The following is a 25,288-nucleotide window of genomic DNA, read 5'->3' on the forward strand; positions in this document are numbered from 1 at the left end:
GTGCGGGGCCAGAAAGGTGAAAAATCAATAAAAAACTAGAATATCAACTAGAAAACCAAAGTAATTCTTAGCAGCACTTTTAATACCCAGAAAGTAAAGGAGCAAATAATTACATTTGTATTAAGCATCTGACTTTGAGAATCAGATATCTCAAGTAACTAATGAGTATAAATGAATCCTTGTGGGCCGGCCAAACACATACTCTTTTCGTCCTGGAGCCAAAAATACTGAGTTTTAACCTGCCTATAGGTGAATCAGACTAAACTGTGTCAAAACTACGTAGTCTTTCTGCATGAAAATACCAGTGGTCACAATGGAAACTGATACATACAGGGTTTTTCTTCTTTTTGTCTTTGTCCTTGCTTGGCTTCCGGTTGCTGACAAAATAATGTAGGGTGCCATATTCCACCAAAGCCGAGAAGACAAAGATGAAACAAACAGACACGAACAGATCCATTGCTGTAACATAGGAGACCTTGGGGAGTGATTTCCGGGCAATAGTGCTGAGGGTCGTCATTGTCAGGACGGTGGTGATTCCTGAGGAGAGGGACAAGATGTGGGTCATGGGATTATCTCTGCAAGGTGGGGAACTGAGTTACTGCTGAGATATAACTCATAAGCAGCCTCAGTAATGGGAAACAAAGAATAACTGATATTAACTCACTGTGTTCAAAATATATTTTTTGCCTGTCTACTATTATGTATTAGTTGCAGTGACACCAAAGGTATACTGAAGAAGATAATGGACTTAGTCCCAGTCTTTATCGTAGCTTACATGCTATTGAAACAGATATACTGCAAATCAAATGAGCAAATAAAATATAAATTTTTAGCGTTTGCCATAGGGAACAGTGGGAATGGTGAGAATTTAGTTGGCTGGAATGCTCAGGGAAAGGCTCATTAAGTAGTTTATGTATATGGTGGGGCAAAAACTGTAAGATTGCTAATAAATTAAAGGTGGCTCTATGAAAGAGTACCTTTACATATTTAGGATTCTTGACATCAGTAAAGGGGAGGGGAGAGCAAGGCTTGTGATTTAGAGATTACATGATAAAACGCATGTAGAGGGATTTACATTTTGTACTGAGTGCAAGAAGAAATCATTTTAAATGTACCAAACCAGGGAAATGATTTGTATTTAAGTTACCTGGATAATATATAGCATGAAAATAGCAGACAGCTGGAGTCATTGTAGGTTTTTCATCTTGGAACTGCTACAGTCTGGGGATTTTCCCCGACTGTCATAGTAGGTCCTTTGGAAAACTCACGCTCCTCATCCACAAACTGGGGGTGGTGGGAAAACCTCCCAAAGCTATGGTGAAACTTAAATAACACATACAATGTCGATTCTTAATAAAGTTGCAATAAGTATTAGGTAGTGGTATCATTTATTTTATGGAATAATGGCTACTTTTTAAACATAAGAAAATCAAATAATCTCATCTACATCCATGTGATTGTACCCAGTGGCTTTTTTGTGTGTGTGTGGAGAAAACAAAACCTACTTAGGTACCTTGGCCTTTGTTTCATAATCAGACTTTTAGCCATACTTTACATATGATAAGTGGCAATGACAGCACAACAGTACTTAACAATTTCATGAAAAATGGAATTAAAAATGGGTATATTTTGGTATTATGGTGCACAGAACATTTGAAATCCATGCAAATGAGGGCCTTCAGAAAGTTCATGGGACAATCATACTTTAAAAAGTGTTCATGGATTTTTTTTTTTAATTGCACCAAAACCAACTTTCATTTAGTCTTTCCATCAACTTTTTCAGGTTTCTTCATATTAAGTTCTATACCTAAGGGCAATACTTTTTGAGAGCATCTGGCATGTGATATTTAGGTGAAATAAAATCTGATATGTAACTTAAACATGGAGGCAGCAAATTGGGGAAATGTAGTTTAGACTGCCGGAAAGTTCACTGTGGTCTTGTAAAACTAAAATCTTCTTGAATGTCCTCATGCCATTTTCAGAGTTCTGCCTGGAGTCACATGGCAGAGAATTGTTCTGACAGTCTGCTTTCCCTAAGTCACCAACCACCAAAAAGATGGCTTAATACATATTTTAAATTTGGCTTTACAAAACTAGAAAAAAAGAGGGGGGGGCCCTTTTCTTACCTGACACAGATGAAAAATATTCATAGTTTTTATAAATACTTCTAGTTCTGACATTAAGTTAGATCATCAGGATGTTACATTATCTCAGATTACTTGAGTGAAATATAGTATTGGATGGTTTCATCATTTCATTTGTCATCACTACACCACGATGACTATTCCCCATGCTCAGGCTATTTAGCCTGAATGTATGAGCCATAGATATTTATTCATCTCTCACATCAACCAAGACGCTTTGAACTGTCCTGTTGCAATAATATTAAAGTTTAAAGATGTTTAGGGCCATCTCATTTAACTCTTGATTATAAGCACTGTTAATGAGAGTTAGTGAAATTTAGATCAGTGTTTGAAAAGGTGAGCGTACAGAAGAATTGCTTGAACCTTTTTCAGAATATTGACACAGAGGCATTTAGATTGAACGATGACATGTTACTTTAAAAGTCCTCCTGCCATCTTAAGTTTGATTTAAAACAATTGAGCTTCACCAAGCTCTTACTCCCATAGAGAATCTATCTGCCATTAGCCTAGATTCCAACTGCCTGTGTGACTGTAAATCATTTAACATTACAACACCTTTGGTCCCTCAGCTCAGCATTAAAATGTGTGATAAAACAATTCTATCATCATTAATCCAACTTCTACACACAATGTGAAGAGTAGAAACAGGATAGGGACCATATGGAATATGCCTGACTTCTATTACCAACAAGAAATACATACCTGCTATTTGTTCAGAATCTTCTCCTTCATTCCTGAATTCACTCATCTGATCCCTTCCCCAACCGTGGTCATTTGTCATTGAACACCCTTTGCATGAGTAGATGAAATGAGCTACTGAGGTTATCTTACAAGGAATTTTGATCAACGAAATTTCAGGCTTCAAGAGGAGAGAGTAGTATTTTTATTGAATGGTTTTGTGTAGAGTGTGGATTGGAAAACATCAAAGCTTTTATTTCACATGCTCTAAATCTGTACATTTACTGGAGCATCATTGAGGCACCAGCTATGTGTCAGACTTTGTGTTAGACACAGAAAAAGCTTTTACTTTGTGATACGGGACAAATAAGTATGTAATACAATACACTCTATTCACAAGTGACAAATGATAGTCCTCAAGTAAAGGTTCAGTGTGTCTTGGATTTGTTTTGGTACAGAGCATTAGATAAGATATTTGAATTGTTGAATAGGACTTAAATAATACGAAGTACTGCATGTAACAGGAAAAATCTAAATAACTTCATTTTTAAACAGATGGGAAACTAAATTAGGTTTGGAAGAGAACAGAAATGCAAATGATGTCTTTTTTCCCAGTAATCATTTCTGCCCTGAGTTTAATAACCTAGTACAGATGATTTCTTTTTATCAGAAAATTATTATAGTAGCTGACATTTCTGAAACTTTACTCCACTTCATGCACTTTTCATAGAATACCTTATTTAACCCTAATCAATCCTCATAATTTAGATGCAAGAATTACTTGCTTTATGTATGAGAAAACAGTGATTTAGACAAATTACCAGGTTTTCCAGAATTATATATGTGCATGTATATGCGTGTGAGTGTATATAAAAACCCAAGTTAGTTTCAAACTAATAGCTCTTAACTATTACACGATACTGTTCCATCCATTTCTATATTCTCTTGATTCTACATACCTGACTAAAGGGGATCATGGTTTTATGATTCATCTTGCCTTAACTTTAGTGTTAGTTATTTTTTTCTTACTCTTCCGTCTCTAGTCTCCCTGCCTTACTCAGGAATTTTATGTAATATTAATGTCTTTATACCTAAACTCCTGTGTCCGCCTATGGCTTTGTTTTACTTTACATGAGACTTCTCCTCCTGTGAAGGAGAAGATGTGAAAATACAAGACAAATGTCACCATATGCAATCTACATTAAGCAAGCAGCAATCATTTTAAAAGCATTTCCCATGAAAACTCACAAGTATTTTTCTAAAAACATCTTTTTCAGTGACTTTTCTATAAAGAACCAGTGTCATCACAATAATTAATGCATGTTGGAATAAATTAACAGCCAATAGTATGCCAGTGAATGTGTGACAATCAACACACTAGCAAAAAATATGACTCATAATTTCAGTGTTTGCCAATTTCCAAGTTGTTAATACTTCCACCTTGGCTGATTTTGAACTGCCAGTTGACATGACTAAACCCAAAACTGGAAGAGGGTACATTCAGTCTGGCAAGTTCATGTGAACAGCTTAAACAGAATCCTATTGTTGGCTGGACTCCCATGATGTAAACAAATTAAAAGGTTTTTAATTGTTTACTTAAAGATCTTAAGAAAAATAATTAAAGGAAATCTGCGGATGTAATTAAGTAAAGTAGAAGTAAGATAATTGAGATAATTTTTGTTAAAATATGATAGCTCTCATTAAAGGGGAGGACACTGCTATGTAATAGCTAGCAGAATTTAAAGCCAATCAATTTGAAAGAATACAAAGGTTGTTTATGCTGGGTCCTTATCTTGAGACATTGTAACATAAATGTGTCTCACCCAAAGAAGTTCTGGCTGGAACAGCATCCTTGTTGATCCAGAAAGATACCCAGGACAGGACAACAATGAGTGTGCAGGGTATGTAGGTCTGGATGGTGAAGTACCCCATTCTTCTGCTCAAATCAAAGTAGACTGACATGACTACATAATCACCTGCAACAGAAGAAAGACAGCACTTTGCCAGCCCTCATCAACCAATGAAAGAAATTGGGAAAGACATGTGAACTCAATTGAGACTTCCACCAAAAACTAATTGAACTCAATCCTGATTTTTTAGAAGCACTGACTCTTAGTTGAAATGAATCATTTTAACACATTGATCACCTTTTTTTCTAGATGAATTTTTCCTTACTATCTCTTCCTACTTGACACACACACTGAGAATTTCTACTTGGTTTGGAGGTCAGGGAGCAAGGTTTCAACACGGCAGTTATCTTGCCTACACTATCTTCTGAATTTTGTAGCAATTTTCTATTTTTCTTTAGTTTTTTTTCAAAGATTTACCTATTTTTATTGGAAAGGCAGGTTTAGAGAGAGGAGGAGATACAGAAGAAATGATCTTACATCCCTGGTTCACTATCCAAGTGGCCACAATAGCTACAGCTGAGCCGATCCAAAGCCAGGAGGCAGGAGCTTCTTCTGGGTTTCTCACATGGGTGCAGGGTTCCAAGACCTTGGGTCATTGCTTCCTGCTTTCCCAGTCCATAGCAGGGAGCTGAATTGGAAGTAGAGAAGCTGGAACACAAACTGGCACCAATATGGGATCCCAGCATGGGTAAGGTGAGAATTTAGCCACTGAACCATCATGGTAGGCATGCAACTTTCTGTTTTTCTGAAGACATCTGTCCAAATAAACTAGAGTGAAATATCATGGTGACTGATAATAATGAGTATTTGCTCATCTTATAACCAAATTTTTATGATGAGACATTTTTTCTTACATTTAATTGATTTACATGTTTTTTCGTAACTCATTTTAATGTGCAAATCTTGTGCATTGAGTACTGGATTTTGTAATATCCATCTTCCCCTGTTATATTTGATCTTCATGAGTCTCTGAAGTTTCCTTTTAGCTCACTATTACAAAACCAGTCCTTAACATCCTGTTTGATTACAGATAGTTAATCGGTAACTTTTGCTAAATTAATGGACAAATGAGTGAATGCATCTATAAATTATAAACATCAAGAAAATAATCAGGAAGATGCAACATAGAACATTTGAGATTAAAAAGGAAATTTATGTAGATGATCAAGAGAACATCCTACTTTAAAAATACTAAGGAAACAAATAATCATCATATACCTTTTCATGAGACTAATTCATTTTGAAACCTGTAATTTTTAAAAATTATAATGCTTAACTTCTGTTTAGAATTCTGTATCTTTCCTTTTCTGTCACGACAAGTATCGTTTTAAAGGATTTCAGTTTATGAAATTTAAAAATGTATTGTGGAGAGGTATTCCTGTTATACATTTATATTTTCTTTGTTCTGTGAGAGAATATCATTTTCAAGGGCTGTAGCTGTACTTGCAATGTGAGGTATGTGCTTGAGCCTCATAGAAGTCCTTGAAACGCCTGGCCTGGCTGCTAGGGCTCCCAGGCAGCCACCTTGAGAAGTTCACGCTATGAGCATCCTGCTTGCCATCACCCTGCACTCGCTTCCATCCATTAACAGTCATATCACTGCCCATGCTCAACAGCAGCACCACAGCGATGTGGTTAAGTAGATATCGTCGTCCACCCCACTGTTGTCTCCAACAATCCTTTCCCTTCCACCTCCAAGTTGCTAAGTGTCAAGTACTTGCTGTTGCTGTCAAGTTCCTATGTAGCTCCAGGGTTGGACAGCAGCAGCTCAGAAATCTCTGAGCCAATCCAAGGGCTTTACTAACTAGTTAGCTCCCTACAGCCAGCAGGCTCTGCAGTGGGTGGAGCGGCTCAGCAGGATGGAGAGGGGGGTGGGGAGGCAGAGCTGTCTCTTCTGCACAGGTCTTGGGCAGAAGTTAGAGTCTTAGCCCAAGGCCTTGAGCCGGGACTGACTGCATCCCCGGGAAGGTGGGCTAAGCAGTGTTCCATGGAGTTAGGATTATGGGCAACAACGGCCCCAAAAGGTGAGGTGGAGACAACAGGCGACCTGGCCATTCTCCAGGGGCTCACAGAGCTTCTTGTCCAGGCCCTAACTCAGGCCATTCTCCATTCTCCACCAGCCCTTAAGCATGGCTAACGCCCACTCAGGATCTGTTGGGCACGAGGAGCGGCTGTCCTACCGACAACCCAGAGACTCTGCCCGAGCCCTACACTCGTCTGCCTGACCAGCTGCTTCAGGCGATGGAGCTGCTCCGTTAGGGCAGCGGAGGAGCCCATGGGGCTCAGGCTGGGGACGGCCTGGGGGACTATGACATCAGCCTGACACTGGGTAGACCACAAACGGAAGGGATACCCAGCTCCTATATTTTTAATACTGATGCTTAGGCACACAATGGGGGAAAGATGATTTACTTGGGGGCTTTTTGGGCCTTGGTGGAAGCCTCACCGGGGGAGGGGGAAGGGCACAAAGAGGGCCAAGGAGCCAATGGGCTACAGAGGGGCAGATGACGGAACACTGGGCCTGCTGTCTCCAGGCAACCCCATTGTTCCCTGCGTATATAAAGCCCCAGCATGCCTTGCTCTGGCGACATTTTGCGGGACTGTCCAACTGAGCTGGACGCTTCTTCCAAGCGGTCCAGACCAGTTTAGCGGCCCGCACACAAACATGTCCTGGCGATATACTGGCCTACGCTCTGGCGTACGCCGCTTCCTGGTACTGCTCGAATATCATATAACTTTTCTTTGCAGCTATTTCTTATATTTAATAAAAGTGGCGCTGAGGAGGGACTTGGAACATCAAGATGAAATGCCACCGATTCTTTCTACAGAGCTCCGACCACTGTTCCGGGTGATGAAGCGGAAGAACAAACTATTAGCCCTTTATCAGCACACGTTGCAGGAGAAAGAGGCCGAACTAAAAGCCCTCCACACAAAGCACACAGCTCTGTTGAAAGACCTAGAGAAAAGGGGGATGCTCACTAATCCCACGGATGGGAAGTCCTGCGCCGACAAGGTGCCATCCGCTGCCGCGAAACACACCATCGAGAAACTGCCAGCAGAGTCGAGAAAGGAAGATCCTCAAATCCTCAAACCTCTTGACCAGTCTTCTTCAGCGAAAGATGTCTTAAGCCAGCTCCGAGTTTTGGGAGAGTCCTCCAACACACCAACATTAAGGGAAGATTCCCAGGAGGCAAGCACATCTGTCACCTGGAGGGAAACTTTGAAAGCCATTGAAGAAGAAATGAAGAGCCTGAAAAGGTCGTTAGCGACCAGAGAGGAAACCATCAGACTCCTCCAAGATGAAATGGAGACACTTTCGCGTTCCCTGGCGCAGACTTCAAAGCTGGCAGCACAGCACCAACAAATGTCATCACAAAGAAAAGATCTGAAGAGGAAACAAACTAGTTTAACGAAGCTAATGGAAAGGAAAACTGTTTTCCTCCAAGTCAAAACTAGGCAGTTAAAATTGCTGAAAGAAAATGTTCGAAAGAAGGAAGACGAAAACACAATTTTGGCTCAATCTGTGAAAAAACTGGAAGACGGGATATCTACACTGAAAACGAAGCTACAAAACATAAAAGAGGAAAATGAGCAGTTACTGGACACCACTAAGCAAAAGATCATGGCTTTAAAAGATTCCAACGCAAAGCTTCGTGTGTCCCTCCACGAGAAGGAGCAGGATTTCTCTGCAATGAAGGAGGAGCTCCACACTCGTGAGAAGCTGCTGAAAGAAAAAGACCAAAAATCACGGCAGCTCGTCCGTGACATCATGTCTACCCTGCAGAAGTTCCTGGCCAAACGGCAGGAGACAGACAGACACCTGTCGCCTGACCAAGTCCTACCCAGCAAGGTGACGCATTTGGAAGAGGAGCTAAGCCAGGTGTTAGGGAAGTTTCATCACGGTGCTCCGCAGTCACCAGATTCTGACATTCCTGAATCTCTGAAGGGAAAAAATGGACAGGCTGGAGTTGTTTCAGGAGCAGCAGCAGAGAGCAGCCCCGGGAGGGCCCTGAGCAGCACCACCACCACTTCTGACCTGGGCACCATGACGCCCTGGGAGGAGCCGCAGCTGCCAGAGCCAGGCCCAACAATTATCACCACCACCAAGAGCAGCACAGCCAGCACCCAACAGCTGGGTGTCAAGCCCAAGCCCTCAACCACAGGCATGGTCCTCACAGAATGGGAACATGCCGAGGGGGACAGGAAGATTCTTGCCACCCAAGTGCTGGGCACTGTGAAATGCTTCAACGTCAAGAACCGGTACGGATTCATTATCCGAAACGATACCCAGGAAAACATCTTCGTGCACGAGGCAGCCATCAAGAAGAACAACCCCTGGAAGTACCTGCCCAGCTTGCGAGACGGCGAGACCGTGGAGTTTGACGTGGTGGAGGGCGAGAAGGGTGTGGAAGCAGCCAATGTCACCGGCCCCGGGGGAGCGTCAGTCCAGGGCAGCAAGTACGTAGCCGAGCGCACCCGATCCCGGCGCTACCCAGGGCAGAGGGCTTCTGGGCCCCACTGCCCACACGGTTACCTTGCCACTGATGGCGACGGCTCATACGGCACATCTGCTTGCCAGGCCCGTCCTGGCTTGCGCCGAGGCAGGCAGCAAAGACTCCCACGCAGCTACCAGCCTGTACCACAGGACTCCGTCACTCCTGTGCAGGGAGACATGCAGGTTGCCCAGGGCGCGGCTGAAGATGATCGTGGCCAGCTGATGGGAGGAAAGGTTTATCAGGGGTGCAGACTATCGTGCAGACCCCGTCACCACAACCAGTCTGGACGGGACAACGATGAGGCTGATTCCAAAAATCAAGAAGAGACCCGAGGCCGGCAGAGGCCTCTCCTGCACTCCCCACTCAGGTGCCCAAAAAGCTGCCTCGCAGGATCAACCCACAAAAAGCTGTAGATGATCCCCAAAAAGAGTTAAAAAGGAGTTACAGCTCTCTACCTCAAAAGAAAGGAATCCATGTGCTGTAGTACTAAGAAAACTTTACATTTTCAACAGATCTGTCAGCAGAAGACGTGAATAATACAAATACAGAAAGAGCAAACTGAAGGACCAACACAACAAAACCAGACCCATTGCGAAATGCTATGCACTTTTCAGAGACTAATGACTTGTATAAACTGGTCACAGCACAATAAAATTCCTAATAAAGTTTTTGCCATCTCAAAAAGAAAAATTGTATTTTGTCCATAAATTTGTAGACAGTTAAATATGAATCATATATTTTAGTTTAATTACTTGGCTTTGTATACATTTCCGTACATACCTAGCTTATTTTTTCTGATTTAAAAATAATGTACCCTAGAAGCCTAAATCAGAAAAGTCTGCCCTGACAGGACGTATTACAACTTCAGTACGGTTCTTTCCTTTACTCAGGCTTCACCATGTACCCTTCAAGATGATGTAATAGAAAATCTCTAGTTATTTTTAAAACAGTGAATACTTTGTTCTCCAACCCTGCAGTGTTTCCTAAGCAGGGTTTTGAATGCTGCCTAACTCTGCCTTTTCGTAGACTCAAATTCTACTACGTTATTTATATCATGGCTGCGTGAGGCAGGGATAAAAACCTGCTGCTGACTCGGAATTAATTAATGGGATATCAGATATCACAGAAGTCAAGGAGTAGAATTGTTTAGCAGTTATGCCTGAAGACTTACATTAGAAATTATTAGTAATAACTACATGTTAGGCGTGTGAGATTGTTTCTCTGTTAATGTGTCTAAACATAAGCATTTAAATTTTGTAACTTAGTTGTTTTCTGTTTTTGACACAGCCTAGAATAATGAGGCATTGTCTATGAACAAGGAGCAAAAACATTTAAAATGACTTTTTTTTTTTATTTGCAGAAAGGTAAAATTCCATGGATTAAGTATTTACATACAGTTTTAAGAACATGGTACTTCCCACTGCATCTTCCCTCCGATGCTTGCTTTTACCCTGCCTCTTCCTTCCTTCCTTATTTTTCATTTGATTTTTGCATAATCAAACAAGCTCAATCCTCTAGTAAATAAAGAATTCAACAATAACTAGGAAAGCATTTGTACACCAATAAGGGCACATCTCCAACAACAGTCACATCTCCAAAGGTTAGTTTTGCTCATATACTTTTTTTTTTTGTACACTGCATGTTAGTTTCCACATTGTATTTGTCTTTTTGGTGCTGACTTCTCACTACACATAAAGGTCTCCACCTGCATTGGTTTTGTGGAAAAGGACAGGAGCTCATCCCTTTTATCGCTGAGTAATACTCCATCATATTATGCCAGGATTTTTTTTTTTAATCCAAACGTCAGTGATGGATAACAAAGTTCATTCCATATCTTGGTGATTGTGAACTGAGCTGCTATAAACACAGGGTTGAATGTTACAACTGCTGCTTTCAGTCCTTTAGGATAAATCCCAAGGAGTGGGATGGCTGGGTCTTGTGACAGATCTTAGTTTCACATTTCTGAGGAGGCTCTATATTCCATAGTGATTGTACAACCACACAGTTCCACCAACAATGGGCTAGATTACCTTTGTACCTACATCCATACTACTACTACTACTATTATTATTATTATTATTATTATTATTATTATTAGATGATAAGTATTCTAACTGGCATGAAGTAAAACCTCATTGTGATTTCATCTGTACTTTCCTGATAGCTGGCAATACTCAGGACCACTAGCCATCAAGACGACCTGCATTAATATTTCTGTTTTTCTTTCTCATTTCTTTGATAAGAATACCATTAGCAAGTGCAAATTCTTCTACTTCAGATAGAATAAGGGGAGAGAAAACAGCTTCATTTTAATAATACTCAGAGGTAATTTTTCATAGTGCTTCCAAATCCTTGAGTTTTCTGCACACTTTAAATGCATTTAAATACAAAACTTTTAAACGATAGTTGTAATAAATTCCTTCTTCCTTATCCTGTGAGTGAGAATCTAGAGTTCGACATTAATGAACTGACTTTAAAAGGCAGACTTTAATTTTTCCAAAGTTAGCAAGATACTTATCTCAATTCAATTCTGTAGTTCATTTCAGGTTAGAGTCTAAACGTCCGTGTCTGCTAATCTGTCAATTTCTATAAATAAGGTAATAGCTTCCCAGCATCTTTCATCTTTGCCAGCAAATCTGAAGCTTTCCTAACAGTGGATTTCGGATTCAAACCTGGGAACAAACCATTTAAAAGCAAAGCAGCTTCATAGTGACAGCCTGATGGCCACCTTATCACCAAGGCCACATCACTTTTTGTGTTCTTAAAGACTCCAGGGCTGAGGCGCCTAGAAAATCAAATCCCTTAAGGTGCTGCTTCAGTGCTTCCCCAGGCTCCAGAGACTTCAATAGCAACCAAAATCAAAGGTGATGCTTCAGCCACTTTAAATGTATTCTTTCTACTAATTTATCCTAACATGGCATGTTAAAAGTCATAACATCTTGCATGTTAGTTAGGTTTCTGTATTACTCTGAGTTTAGAATAAGTGGACGCAGACTGGGACTGAGGGGAAGCAACGTGTAATTTAAAGTAACAAGCATTAATATCCATTTTCTGCTGCTTCATTTTTTTTCTAAGATAGTCTGATATGCTGACGCAAGGCGTTAGGGCTACCTTCAATATTCCTCACTAAACATTACAATCTGTGCAAATGACTCCATGAAGTTGATTTGAAAGTGAATTAATTTCCATCAAGGAAACTTTTTCTCAAATTAGAGCTTTACTGCACAATAAAACAAACATAAGATAGGCCAAAAATCCAAATTCATAGTGAATATAAATACCACATAAGAAAAATATATGGATTATCTGTTTATAAATTGTATTTTTATTGAAAGGCTGATTTACAGAGAAAATAGATCTTCTGTCCACTGACTCATTCCCCAGGTGGCCTCAGCTGCTGGAGCCAAGTCGATTAGGAGCTTCTTCTGGATCTCCCATGCGGGTGCAGGGGCCCAAGGCTTTTTAGACCATGCTCTGCTGCTTTCCCACATCACACGCAGGGAGTGGTGGAGCAGCTAGAACATGAGCCTGCACCCATCTGGGATCCTGGCACATACAAGGTGAGGATTTAGCCACTAGGCCATTTTGCTGGGCATAGTATAGAGTATATTAGTAAGGGTTAAGTTTTTTTTCAATGTACCGTATAAAACATAAAGGGCATAAAGAAGAAAAGATCTCAGGCCTTCTGCTCAAAAATTACAACTTCTCTGTTACAAGGAATGCTCTAGCTAGTTGTCCAGCTCTAGCTACTGCACTGGAGTATTTCCAAATTAAGAAAAAACAAAGGTTAACATCATCATACACAAAGAATTTCAATTAGTCATTGAGAAAAGAAATCTGGATTTTAACTAAGAAATAGAAAATTCATAGAAAAATGAATTTATTTTTTTATTTATTGCTTGCCAGTACCTCATATGAGCAAACTTTCAACTTCAATATCAACAAATGGCATAATAAAATGTTAAAAGTTATTTTTTGAAGATTTAATTATTTCAAAGGTGGAGTTACAGAGAGAGTGAGGAAAACATAGAGACGTCTTCCATCCACTGGTTCACTCCCTAAATGGCCACCATGCAAGGCTCCAGCACCAAGCCAGGAGTTTGGTTTTAGGATGTATGATGGGAAAAATAAATTAATAATGCCCCGCATTGACAGAACAGGGACAAGGAGCAGAGCTGTGCAATCTTTGTGTGAGTAGATAGTGCTACAGTTGTTAGAACGTAACCTGGAATTCTATCAAAAAGCTTTTTACTCACAGATTTCTTAGATGAGCATTTTCGGAAACATTAGTTTTCAAATATTGTTCTCAAATAGGACTAAGGTTTTTCTGATCTCTGTTCTGTGCCTCTAAATGTGTCCATTCTGAGTTGTTGGGTACAATTCCTAGACCCTGAGTGACCAAGAACATTCTTAGGGAGAAAATGCTTTTGAATTAATGAGTTGCGAAGTGCTGTACATGCTATTTACAACCAGTTTTTACATCTGTCCTAGGGTTGGCTTAGTTTCTCATTGAGTATTCCAAAATACATTGAATATTTTTTCAGCCAGGAGATCTTATGAGATCAAAGGATGGGAGGAACAGAGTTAAGCTGTAGCCTTTGCCATCACTGAGTCTGGGGAAGTGACTTACTGGTGTTTGGCTTTCAGAAGAGGTGGGAGAAGGGAAAGCGGAGATGGAGCATAAAGCTGAGCAAGGCCTTGCCTCAGCTTGAGGAGTGCCTCCAGGAGGTGGTCAGTAAGCAGCATTATGTCATTTGCTCTTAGTCTTCCAGTGGAGAGAGCTGCGTATTAGACAAAGGTGTTTCTTTGGAGAGAGGGACAGTTCTGAGTTGTGAGCTGCCCACCCTCAAGCATCTAGGTGGGGCGTATACTTAACTCAAGGAAGAAATGTTGTGGTGGGGATCAGTCCTTGTGGGGCCTCCCTCAAAGTCAATATGACATCAAATTAGCTGGTTCCCTCTTACTAAATAGCTTTGTGATTTCACATAATTCCCTTTAAGTGTATCCAAGTATGCCATTAATATACAATAGTCCTAATTCTAATGTAGCTCACATGTGTGATAGTGAAATTTGCTTGCTTTTATCCAGCTCTGGCTCCTAAGTGCAAATAATTACATTTAAACATGGTTTACTAGTCAAAAGTAATCAATGTTCTTTTATGTACACTTATTCTGTGTAGAGCACTATTGAGAAAATAACAGACTCCTAATTTACTTCTTGTAGAAGTTCCATTTTAGTACAAATTTTAAAATGTAAATTCATGTTATGCTGTTAGCTCCAATAATTTACTGAGAGTGTTTCAACAGGAGAGATGCCAGGAAGGCCCTCATGTGGATGAAAATGTTTTCCATCTTTACACATCTTTATTTTACATATAAACATGCATGTATAAAGGATTCATAGACTTGATTGTTTATTCAAGAGGTAGAAAGAGAATACACACCCCAAATTCACACATAAGCAGGGGCTGGAATGGAGGTAGAGTCACAAGTGAGGGATGCAACCAGGTCTCCCCAGGGATGACAGACATCCGGTTACTGGACCCATCATTGCTGCCTCCTATGGTTTACAGTAGCAGGAAACTAGAGCCAGTAAACAAACTCAAGTATTATAATGTGGGACATGGGCCTGTCTATCACTGCTATAGGCATCTGCTCCCAAAAATACTCTTAAATATGTCACTTTGGGCATTGATTCAATAATATGACACTAACAATGACTTCTTCAATGGGAACATTTAATTCTATGCCATGCAGACTTCATCATTGCCATGACCATTAGCACAGATTTGATTCTGCACTATAGGAAGGTATGCCTTTACAATGCAACATTTTTCCAACATGCATTAATTAGATTTAGGTGTCAGAGAACATCTCTGACACAGCAGAACGACTGCATCATGGTTGTCTTACTTTCCTTCAATTGTTTACTGATCTTTTAAATAGGAGCATTTACCCACTTAAATGTAAAGAAAATATTTCTTGCTGACCGCTTCCCATGTTTTTTTCACTTTGTTTTATATGATTGGTAAAATTAAGAACTTGGCCATTATTAATTTTTTTAACCAAGTGCGTCTGGTGATTTCATGCTGCTTCTATCTACCATTTGATAAGCTTCCTTGACTAATAAACAGAGATTGATGTTAGTTGTTTTTGTGTTTTGTTGTTGTTGTTTTTTGTGTTTTTTTTTTCACTTTGCCCTTAGGTACACAAGAGATATCAGCCAGGTGTTCTAAATAAGTATAAAAGTTTGTCACATCCTCTCCCACTTTGCATTGTTTAATACTGAATACCAGTTTTGGAGCAGAAATAACAAGAATCTCAGCTGCAGTTTTAAAATCATCCTGAAAACCAGTGCTACCAGAAATAAACATCCTACATAAATTCTGTGCATGTAAATTATGGCTATATCTCACAGATGATTCCAGAGTCAGGAGGAGCAAACATGTTGGTAGACACACTATTTTTTCTGTCGTTTTCACCATTTCACAGAACCTGCTGTAACCCAGGTACTGACATTTTCTTGAAGAAAGGCTCCACAGAGGTTGAGAAACCTAGTGTTACAATAACAAGCTTTTAAAAATGATTTTGAAAGCAGCTGGAGAAAATGATGTTCAAATTCAGGCAACTGCAGGCAACAGTTCCAAAAGGCCAAGTCGCAAAATGTTCCCCAAGATGTCAAATCATAGGCTTAAAATCTTGACCTTATTTGCTCACTGTTCCCAAGAGTCAGTGTTAAAGGTTCTTGTCACCACATGAAATTTATTCAGTTACTCAAGAAGTTTTGCATTTTGTGATATTCAAAGGGAATTTTATGCTTTCTGAGAAAATTTGTTACCTATATATTTAAAAATTCTATAAATTATCAAACATCGTTTGGCCCGACAACGATGAACATCCTTGTGTCTTGGAGGAAAAAACAGGGAATCAGAGCTGGAAGATCTTGTTTCTAATCCCGACTTGGTTGTGATCTTGTGTAATCTTGGTTATTTATCTACTTCCTAGTTCTCTTTTTCTCTTCTCCATAAAGCAACAGATTTAATTTATAATGCATCTCATAGAATTTCTACATGAAATATTGAGTATAATTTTAGTGTTCTCTTAAACATTTGCTTACTTTTTAAAGTCACAGATACAGAGGAAGAAGTCAGAGAGAGAGAGAGAGACAGACAGACAGACATTGAAAGAGAATCTCCCTGATGCCTATTCACTCCTCAGATAACTGCAGCTTCCAAGGCTGGGCCAAGCCAAAACCAGCAGCTGCAGCGTTGTCTGGGTCTCCCATGGAACAGCAGATGTCCATGCTCTTGAGTCATCTTGTGCTGCTCTCCTCAGGTCATTAAAAGGGAGCTTGATCTGTAATAAAGCAGCTGGGACTGGAATCAGTGACCATATTGGACGCTGGCTTTACAGGTGGTGGTTTTACCAGTGGAACACAGCACAAGCCCCTGATTTTAGTGTTTAAAAATTTATGGGCATTATTGCTTAAATTTCTGTAGTTGAAATTAATTTCAAATTTCATTAATGGAAATTCTTCATTTTGTAATTAAGGAATAAGGCATTTAATGAGAAATGAAAACTGTGTATTTGTTCATTAGTTTGACATTCATTTCCTGAGTATCCTTGGGTAGAGTACTTTGTCTCCCTCTAGTTCCACATTTCTCCATGGAACCATGGGGACAGTAGACATTGTTACCTCATAGAGTTCTGAAAAAGCATTACATAGATCTCTGTAGAGGGTTTGTAACAGGGACAAGAGACAACACAGGTGTTTAAGAAATAACATTGAATTTCTTAAATTTTTATTTCCTTTTGTTAATGTCTTTAGCTTATGACCTTGAGGATCTAATTGTGTATTACAACTTTTCGTTTTGATTTCAATGTATGATAAATGCCTTTAGAGTCAATAATCACATTCCTTCTTGCAGTTTTAAAGCTAAAGACACAGTACTTATACCTCAGATAGTGCATTATTGTGTCTCTAAGATGTCAAACGTAAGAAAGCGGCATCCTCCTTCCATTGAAAGGAGTCTATCACAGACACTAAAATAGAAGAAAGCCACACCCAGTCAATAAAAGATGATTCCCTAGTAGAGGATGACAGGCCTGGTGCTGTGTGAATGACTTGTCAGACTGAAGAGTCCATTGCAGGCCTGGCAGATGACAGCAGAGTCACCTCCTGCAGTGACCAAATAGTCCTCTTTGAGACTGGACTGTGTATTGGAAATCTGAGAACTTTAGGAACAACATACTGCTACATGCTTTTTCATAATATCTTTGGAATTCTGCATGCAAAGTTGTCTGTTTTCAGTTTCTGTATCAGAGTGAATCCCATCACAAACCTTTTGGGCACCTGCGGTATTGGTTTTTTGTTTTGTTTTGTTTTGTTTTTATGCAAGGGCATCCAGAGTAGGGGACTGGTGTCAAGTATTCTCTGTCCACAAGGAAAAGATCCATGAAATTTTTAGGAAAATGGGTTTCTAGTTTGCTATGAGAGAAGGATCATGCGATCTAAGCTATGCATGTTTGCCCCATATCTGGGTCTTGCTGCTGCAGAGTTGTTTTCAGGGATTATGAAAGGCCTTTCCCTCTATCCCCATCCTTTTTTGAGTTGGCACTTTTATTATTTTCCCAGATGGTATTCTATGTCTAATCAGCATCAGAAACAATGCCGTACTGCTGTGTCACCAAAGCTGCGTCTTTGACCCCTTCGATAGGGAGTTGTCAGTGCATTCATTGCTGAATCAGAACATGGGTGTGAATGTGTGGTGTCCGCACTGAAATGAAATTTAGAGGTCAGATCAGTCCCTGTGTTTCACAGGTGGGAGTGGTGGCAGGATTTGCCAAAGATCAGTATTCACCACCTGAGTCTCTCAATCCACCGGGTGCTTGTTTTTAAAATTTGTATTAATATTGTCATTTAAATAACTGAACTATGAATTGTAAAATAACTGTGGTTTATGCAAGAACAATTTAATAGATTTTTCTCTCTCCTCTCCCATGCTTGAGTTCTTGCATAAACTTCAGATTTAACCAATATTTCATATGAGTAATTGCCAAGGATAAGAATGAACAAAAAATTGGCTTTTATTTTAAAGAGCTGTATTATTTGTTAAGGCACTAGTCTCTCAATATTGAGCTTACTTCTTTTCCAGCTAATCATCAGAGATTTCTAAAGGAAGGTTAGATGTTGATATTAATGAGTCTTCAGCCTACTTGCAATCTGCTATTTGAAAGCAAGCAAATGAAAATTCCTTTCTTACCCTCAATAATCGTCAAAATGGGGGGAAAAAACTCACTTTGTTTCCATGCAGTTTCTATGGAGTATGCACTTTATATAATTCATACATGAATATTTAGCTCTTTCACGCCAGCACATTCCTTAAAAACAGATAAATTCAGTAGAAGGAAGATGGTGATTGGAACAATTTGAGAAAATTGGCTAGATATAGGTCATTATAGGATGAAAAACAACTTACACTTTCTATATCAATTTGATTATTCTCACCAAAAAATTTGATCAATGAAAAATAGATTATTGGACCCAGTGCGGTAGCCTAGTGGCTAAAGTCCTCGCCTTGTACACACCCAGGATCCCATATGAGCGCTGGTTCTAATCCCAGCAGCCACTCTTCCCATCCAGCTCCCTGCCTGCAGTCTGGGAAAGCAGTCGAGGATGGCCCAAAGTCTTGGGACCCTACACCTGTATGGGAGACCTGGATGAGTCCCCTGGCTTTTGGCTTCCCATCAGCTCAGCTCTGGTCATAGTGGCTGCTTGGCGAATTATTCAATGGATGGAAGATCTTCCTCTCTGTCTCTCCTTCTCTCTGTATATCTGACTTTACAATAAAAATAAATAAATCTTTTTAAAAAATAGATTATCAATGGAACTACCTTGTTTTACGTCTAAAAGCATGACCTTGTTTTCAGTGCTGTGGGACAGGTCATTAAGCTGCTGGCTACAATGCCAGCATCCCACATGAGCTCCTATATGAATCCCAACTGCTCCATTTCCAGTTCAACTTTCCTCTAATGCATTTGGGAAAGACAGAAAAATGACCCAAGTACATGGGCGCTTGCCAGCCTGTTGAGGACCTGGAAAGGATGCCTGGCTCCTGGCTTCAGCCTGCCATGCTCTGGCCATTGTGGTCATTTGTGCAGTAAAACAGTTGAGGAAAGATCACTCTCATTCTCTTTCTCACTTTCTGTTTCCCATCTCTGTCTCACACCCCCGTCTGCGTGTCTGCCTTTCAAATAAATGAAAATAAATCTTTTTAAAAAGTTTTTAAAAACAAAATGATGAAATAATTCCTTAAGCTATAAATATTTCAAGATAACTGAAAGATATACCAAATGCAAAGGACAAAACATGCAATTTTGATGAATCACATTTTTTTTTAATCTTTGTGGGACACAAAGATTAGTTACTCCTCACCGTGGTGTTGAGGATTTTCCTGCACACCCCCCCTCCAAAAACAAAAAAAAACAAAACAAAACAAAAAAAATGTGTTCTGCACCTTAAATGTCGACAAATATCTTGTTAGAGTTACAAGCCAGTCTAGATTATCCTAAAATCTGCCAAGATCAGCAGAATTATACTTCAACACAACAAATGGCTAAATACTAAAATTGATGAATCACATTTAAAAGAAATATCAAAGGTCACGCAATGGAGTTATCACTAAAATCAAAGAATTGAAGTTGTACCCCCAGGACTGTATAATAAATTAGTATCAGATCTAAAACAGAATTTGTGTTACTTGATTTTACCTTTGGGATTTTCTCATAGTAACATTCTGTTAAATGCATTACACTGATAATTTGGCTCCATTCTACTGAAATAATAACACAAACTCAAAGCTTCATAAATATGCATCTTCAGTTATCAACTTATTCAATGCCTTTATTTTAGAAATGTGGAAGTGTGGGTCTCTTGCTCCCCATTCTACCTCTTAGAAACCTGCAAGTATAAGAGACTTTCAAAAGGTTCATGGAGCATGCATATTATAAAAATACTATGTAAGGATTTAAAAATTAATGTACACAAAAATAAATTGCTCTTTAATTGCCTTCTCTTGTGAACTTGTGCAAATACCCTTGCATTAGTTTTCCTCTATCATAGATGACTGTGTGATGTGGCAGAAAAGAGAAGAGAAAACATCTTGGCAGTGGAGAACATTGATTAGCTACCTACTGCATTCTGAGCTTGAAGCAGAGGCATCTTATAGGGTTTCGTAGTTCCCTCCTAGTTGTCAGGAGAAGTGAGTCAGGGCAGTTTCTTTTTAATTGCTGCTGGAAGAGCTGTGGCATGTTGTTACGTAAAACAAACCGGACGAGAGAAGGGCTGCCAGCAAACAGTCTCACCGCACTTTGTCAACTGTCCTCCAGGGAGAGGATGACAGTGTCTCTCTGTCACCAGAAGAGCAAGGATACCACGTACTGAATGTGGGTTGAATGAACCAGATGAGAATCTGAGATGAAATCAATGCACTCTCCCTTTGAATCCCAGCCAAGGACGAAATCTTGGCTTAGTTTGGCACACAGCCACGTTCCATGATCTCCTCTTAAGGAGGGGCACTCAGTGAACTGAGACCGATAGTGAAAAGAACCGAGTTTGCCTTTAGTTCTGACTAATCAGAGGAGCTAAGTGAGAGCAATTTTTAAGTGCTGAATTTATAATCCATGATTCCTATTTTTTTTTTTTTGGTCTTTTTCTCTGGATGAGTTCTGTTCCATTAGACTAAATTCCTCCCCACTTGACACAGAATGTGTTTGAACAATGCTCTGTGCTATGTGGTTGCAGTGATGGGAATGTGGGCTTGAGAACAAACTGAATTTTCATCCTGAGCCTGGTTCTTACTAAGTGTGTATCTTTAAGTTTTCATAAAACATCAGTTTCTTCACATGTGTATTCAGCTCTCTTCTCTCTGCACATATTCCCTCTCTTCTGGTTGATCTAGTAGTAAGAAAGCAGGACAGTCTTTCTATCTAATGATTACCTTTCCTAGGCATTCACATTTTACAGTGAGTTACTGGTACCAATTGCTTTTAATTTAGTACACAAATCTGTAGTGGGCTTTCTGGTATTAGAGTACACGGGAGGATAGTATTATATCCAGAGGCATAAATTACTCATTGAGAAACTTGACTCAAATCCATCCTTAGGCCAAATCTCAATAATGTATCTACAGGTATGAACTTGCATTGGTGGTTGCACTACATGATCGTATAGATGCCCCCAAGTCAACCTAGCATGAACCCTAAATAATCTTAATTTCTTTATAGTATTCTTTTGGTATTGAAAATAGTAATTAATTTTGAATGTATACAATACAGCCAGCACTGATGGGATAGATGGTTTTAATACAAAAACAATTACATTTGTATTCAAAATATATGGGTTTTAAGTGGGTTCAGATTTGATCATTTTTCAAGGAGAGCAAAGTCCTTAACTAAAAACATGACCTTCGCATAGCCCAGTTTTTTTTTTCATCCTTATGGTGTATTGCTGTTGAATTTTGATCATGTTATGTTTACAGAGGCGCTTTTTAAATCATCTTTGGAACTTTGTCAATTTTACAAAGTTTAGAAAGAACTAATAGATATTAATTAGTTTATAGCAACCAGTGTTTATTACCTACCGTAAGCCACTCCCTGAGAATAAACAAAAGTAAATAAGAAAGTCCCAGGTTGGGCAGAGCCTTTATGGACAATGAGATTACATGTAAACAGCATTATCTGAGTACCAGGAAAGGGAATGGGGCTTCATAGGACTGGGAATGTGAACACATTCTCAGGACTGGCTATCTATCAATGGAATCATGAAGGACAAATAAGAGCTGTCAAGTAAGTAACAGAGGAAGAACATTTTCTGCAGAGGACAAAGGAAACCTATGAGGCATTCGTGAAAGCCTGGCACATTCCAGAAACTGCCAACAGTTACATTGGTTCTGACGTTCAGTGTCGTTCAGTGTCGAGATTGGATGAAGGGGAGAGTAGAGAAAGAGGAACTTGAAAAGAAAATACAGAGTTTCACTGTGTATCACAGGAAAGACTTTGGAATTAGTCTTGAGAACAATGTAAAACAGTTCTTTAGGCCATCACTATGATCAGAGGTGAACAGAAAAATCTGCCTTGCTCAAAAGTTGCAATTCTACCTAAAGGTGTCAAGAGGAGTCTTACACATCATATAGTCCTTTATTCTTACAAAGTAGACCAAGAGTAAAGCCAGCCACTAACCTAACACAATGAATTCCACAGCTGTCCTTTTCTTTTCTACCATGCTAGTTTCCATGTTTAGCTGCAGATATACAGCAGTCTTTCCATTCCAAACTGAATAAAACCTCAGATTGTATTCATTCACTCTATGCCTGCTTTTATGTTTAAATACTGTCCTTTTGAATTAACTTTTGAGATCCCTGCAGCCACTATGAAGTAGAACATTTCAATGATTCTATTTAACTGTTATTAGGAAATGTTTAAGAGAAGGTAGGAATCTCCAGCATTGTATGCCATTGTAGCATATTAAGAAAACATTCAATTCTTGATATTTCATATATAAATTTTCAACTGTGGCATAGATAAAGGGATGTATCATTTCATCTTTACTCTTCATATTTTCTCCTCTGCATAGGAGCTCTGTTACAGCAAGGCTATTAGCCTGTCTTCTTTAATTTTACCCTGAAATAGGTTGTGTCAACTAGGGAAGTAATGAGCTCTACAAGGAAATACTGGACAAGCACTACTAGATTCTTTGCTCTTTCTTCTTGTGACTGGCTCACCAGGAAGATTGCCAGCTCTGTTCTAGTTCTAGTGGTTAATCCTCTCATGGTCTTGGGCATTTAGTTCAAGAACTGGCTTTCAGTGGCATAAGCATACTTACTTACCCATAGGTATTTGCCAGCTTTTCCGCATCAGCTTTATAGATGTAAAGATAACGCTTTGTTCACTTTCTACTTACTCATTTGTTTAATTCTCAGGTTTTTTTTTTAACATAGGAGTAAAAATAGTTGATCTCTAGAACCTGAAATACCCAACATTCGCAATTACTCGAATATGTGATCATTCTTACATGTGATCCTTTATTGTTAGCAGTTTGCTCAAATGCCTGTCCTCTCTTTTCAGTACCTTTGAACTTTACTGCAAGCCTCAGTTCAAATGCTTATCTTGCAAACAAGTTTCTCTCATTCCATATGTCCTCCTGGACTAACAGTAATCATCATTGTAACTCTAGTTAGTCCCAATCTTGAGTGCTTATTTATTGCTATATTTTACTTGGGCAGACACAACAAATTCACTTTTCTACCTGATATTTTAATGAAAGTTATTTGCAGGGTTTTTTTTCTATAGTAGTAATTGCTTTAAATGTTTCACAGATACATTAAAACAACAGTTATAAAAACTGCTGTAAAGTTTGTGATGCTAGCAGACTTACTTTCACGCCTTGGCTTTATCACATACTAGCTGATTCTGAGGAAATTTCTAAGTATTCTAACTCTTACTGTGTCACTTGTAGAACACTAATAAAATTATTATTCATAAGTGCCCCAAGAGAGATGATTATATCCTGCCCACAATTCCTACCAGTGCATTCTTTTGAAATGATACCAGAAATGGGATTTTCCTGCTGTATTAGTGGAAACAGGTAATATCTCTACCCCAGTTTTCTCCAAACATGATTGATTAAGCTCTTCTAGAATATTCATGCAATTAATTAGTTATCTTTGAATAATAAAAACTAGCATTTTATTTTGAAATATATAATGATCATCATGCTTAATATATTCTAAAGGTGTTTTCATAAGGAAGGTACTTTAATCAATGCAAGAGAGCATTGATTTTTAAAGTGCTTTGATTTTACAGATGTTCAAATGAAAAATGAAGATGCACTTCAAATCAGTAAAACAAGTTATTTTCCAGCAACATTTGTGGAGAATATATATCATTATGCACAAGGATGAAAAAAACAGAGATCAAGACAGATGATTTTCTTGCTCTAATGAATACTAAACAAAGATATATGAGAAATTAATGAAAAATAAATTCAGACCTAAGAACCATCAATGACTTAGGACACATTTTCATTTAGAGATAATTTTGTTATAACTGCAAAATGAATATAACATTTTAAGGGATGATAAAAAGTAATCCTGCAGAGTTTCATTTCAGGAGGTTATATCACCCCCAATTTTATTTTTAAAAATCTATAAAATATAGATACAAAAAAGTTTAATGAAAATAAGAGGAAATTGCATAAAGATATCAGGAAAAATATGGAGGCAATCAATACCTCTCTGAAAATGTTAGAAGGAAACTGAAAATTTTGGACATTTGATGATGGGAATAACTTCATGGTGCTATGACTGTGAAACGTGGAGTTCTTGGTAATATCAGAATTATGGTGCCTGCAGCACAGCCTGCACCTCTAATTAAAATTCAACTTACTGCTTCTAAATATAGAAATCACAATGAATTTTTCAATTGGAATTTAAGATTGTGAGTTTTGGCATTTGAAATATTTTCCGTGTAGGCTATTGTATCTTCTGCAAGTAGTAACATTTTTCTTTCTTCCTTTCTAAACTTCACATAGTTTCTTTTTCATGCCCCACTATGCCAGTGTTGCACAGCACAGAAGCATTTGGAAGTATACATTATATTCTTGTTTCCAAAGTTTGTAACTAAATATATTTCTTGTTATTACATCTTGATCTAGAAACCATCATGTTAGCAAACTTTGGTTCTATTCCTGGTTTGCAGATTTTATCATTGACAGAACCACATCAAATGAATTTCCTGTGTATCCAAGAGAGTTATATCATTTCTCCCTTTTATGGTTGTGAATAATTGACAAATGCTGTCTGATTTTAAGTTAACGTTAACATAATATGAAGCCATTTCTGAATTCCTGGAATACAGTTCCACTTAGATATGAGCTAGCATCCTTTTGATGTAACAGTTGTGTAGATTTCTTAATACTTCATGGCTTTTCCTTCATGTTTTTCAGAAAGTCTGCCCGTTTTTTGTCGCTTCCTCCCTCCCTTCCTTCCTCTCTCTTCCTTTCT

The 25,288-nt window shown here is 38.8% G+C and overlaps 1 protein-coding gene across 1 annotated transcript in view; it reads right to left on the reverse strand.

Annotated features, from left to right (window-relative positions):
* The window catches only part of GABRG2 (gamma-aminobutyric acid type A receptor subunit gamma2), an 88,172-nt gene that overhangs the window by 4,100 nt on the left and 58,784 nt on the right, over nt 1-25,288 (reverse strand). Inside the window, exons 7-8 of the mRNA XM_004587461.3 lie at nt 4,646-4,798; nt 332-537 (exon numbers count right to left, since the gene is read on the reverse strand). Coding sequence (XP_004587518.1) covers nt 332-537; nt 4,646-4,798 — 359 coding nt within the window. The remainder of the gene's footprint in view (nt 1-331; nt 538-4,645; nt 4,799-25,288) is intronic.

Source organism: Ochotona princeps, chromosome 19, assembly GCF_030435755.1.
Source record: "Ochotona princeps isolate mOchPri1 chromosome 19, mOchPri1.hap1, whole genome shotgun sequence".
NCBI classification, from domain to species: domain Eukaryota; kingdom Metazoa; phylum Chordata; class Mammalia; order Lagomorpha; family Ochotonidae; genus Ochotona; species Ochotona princeps.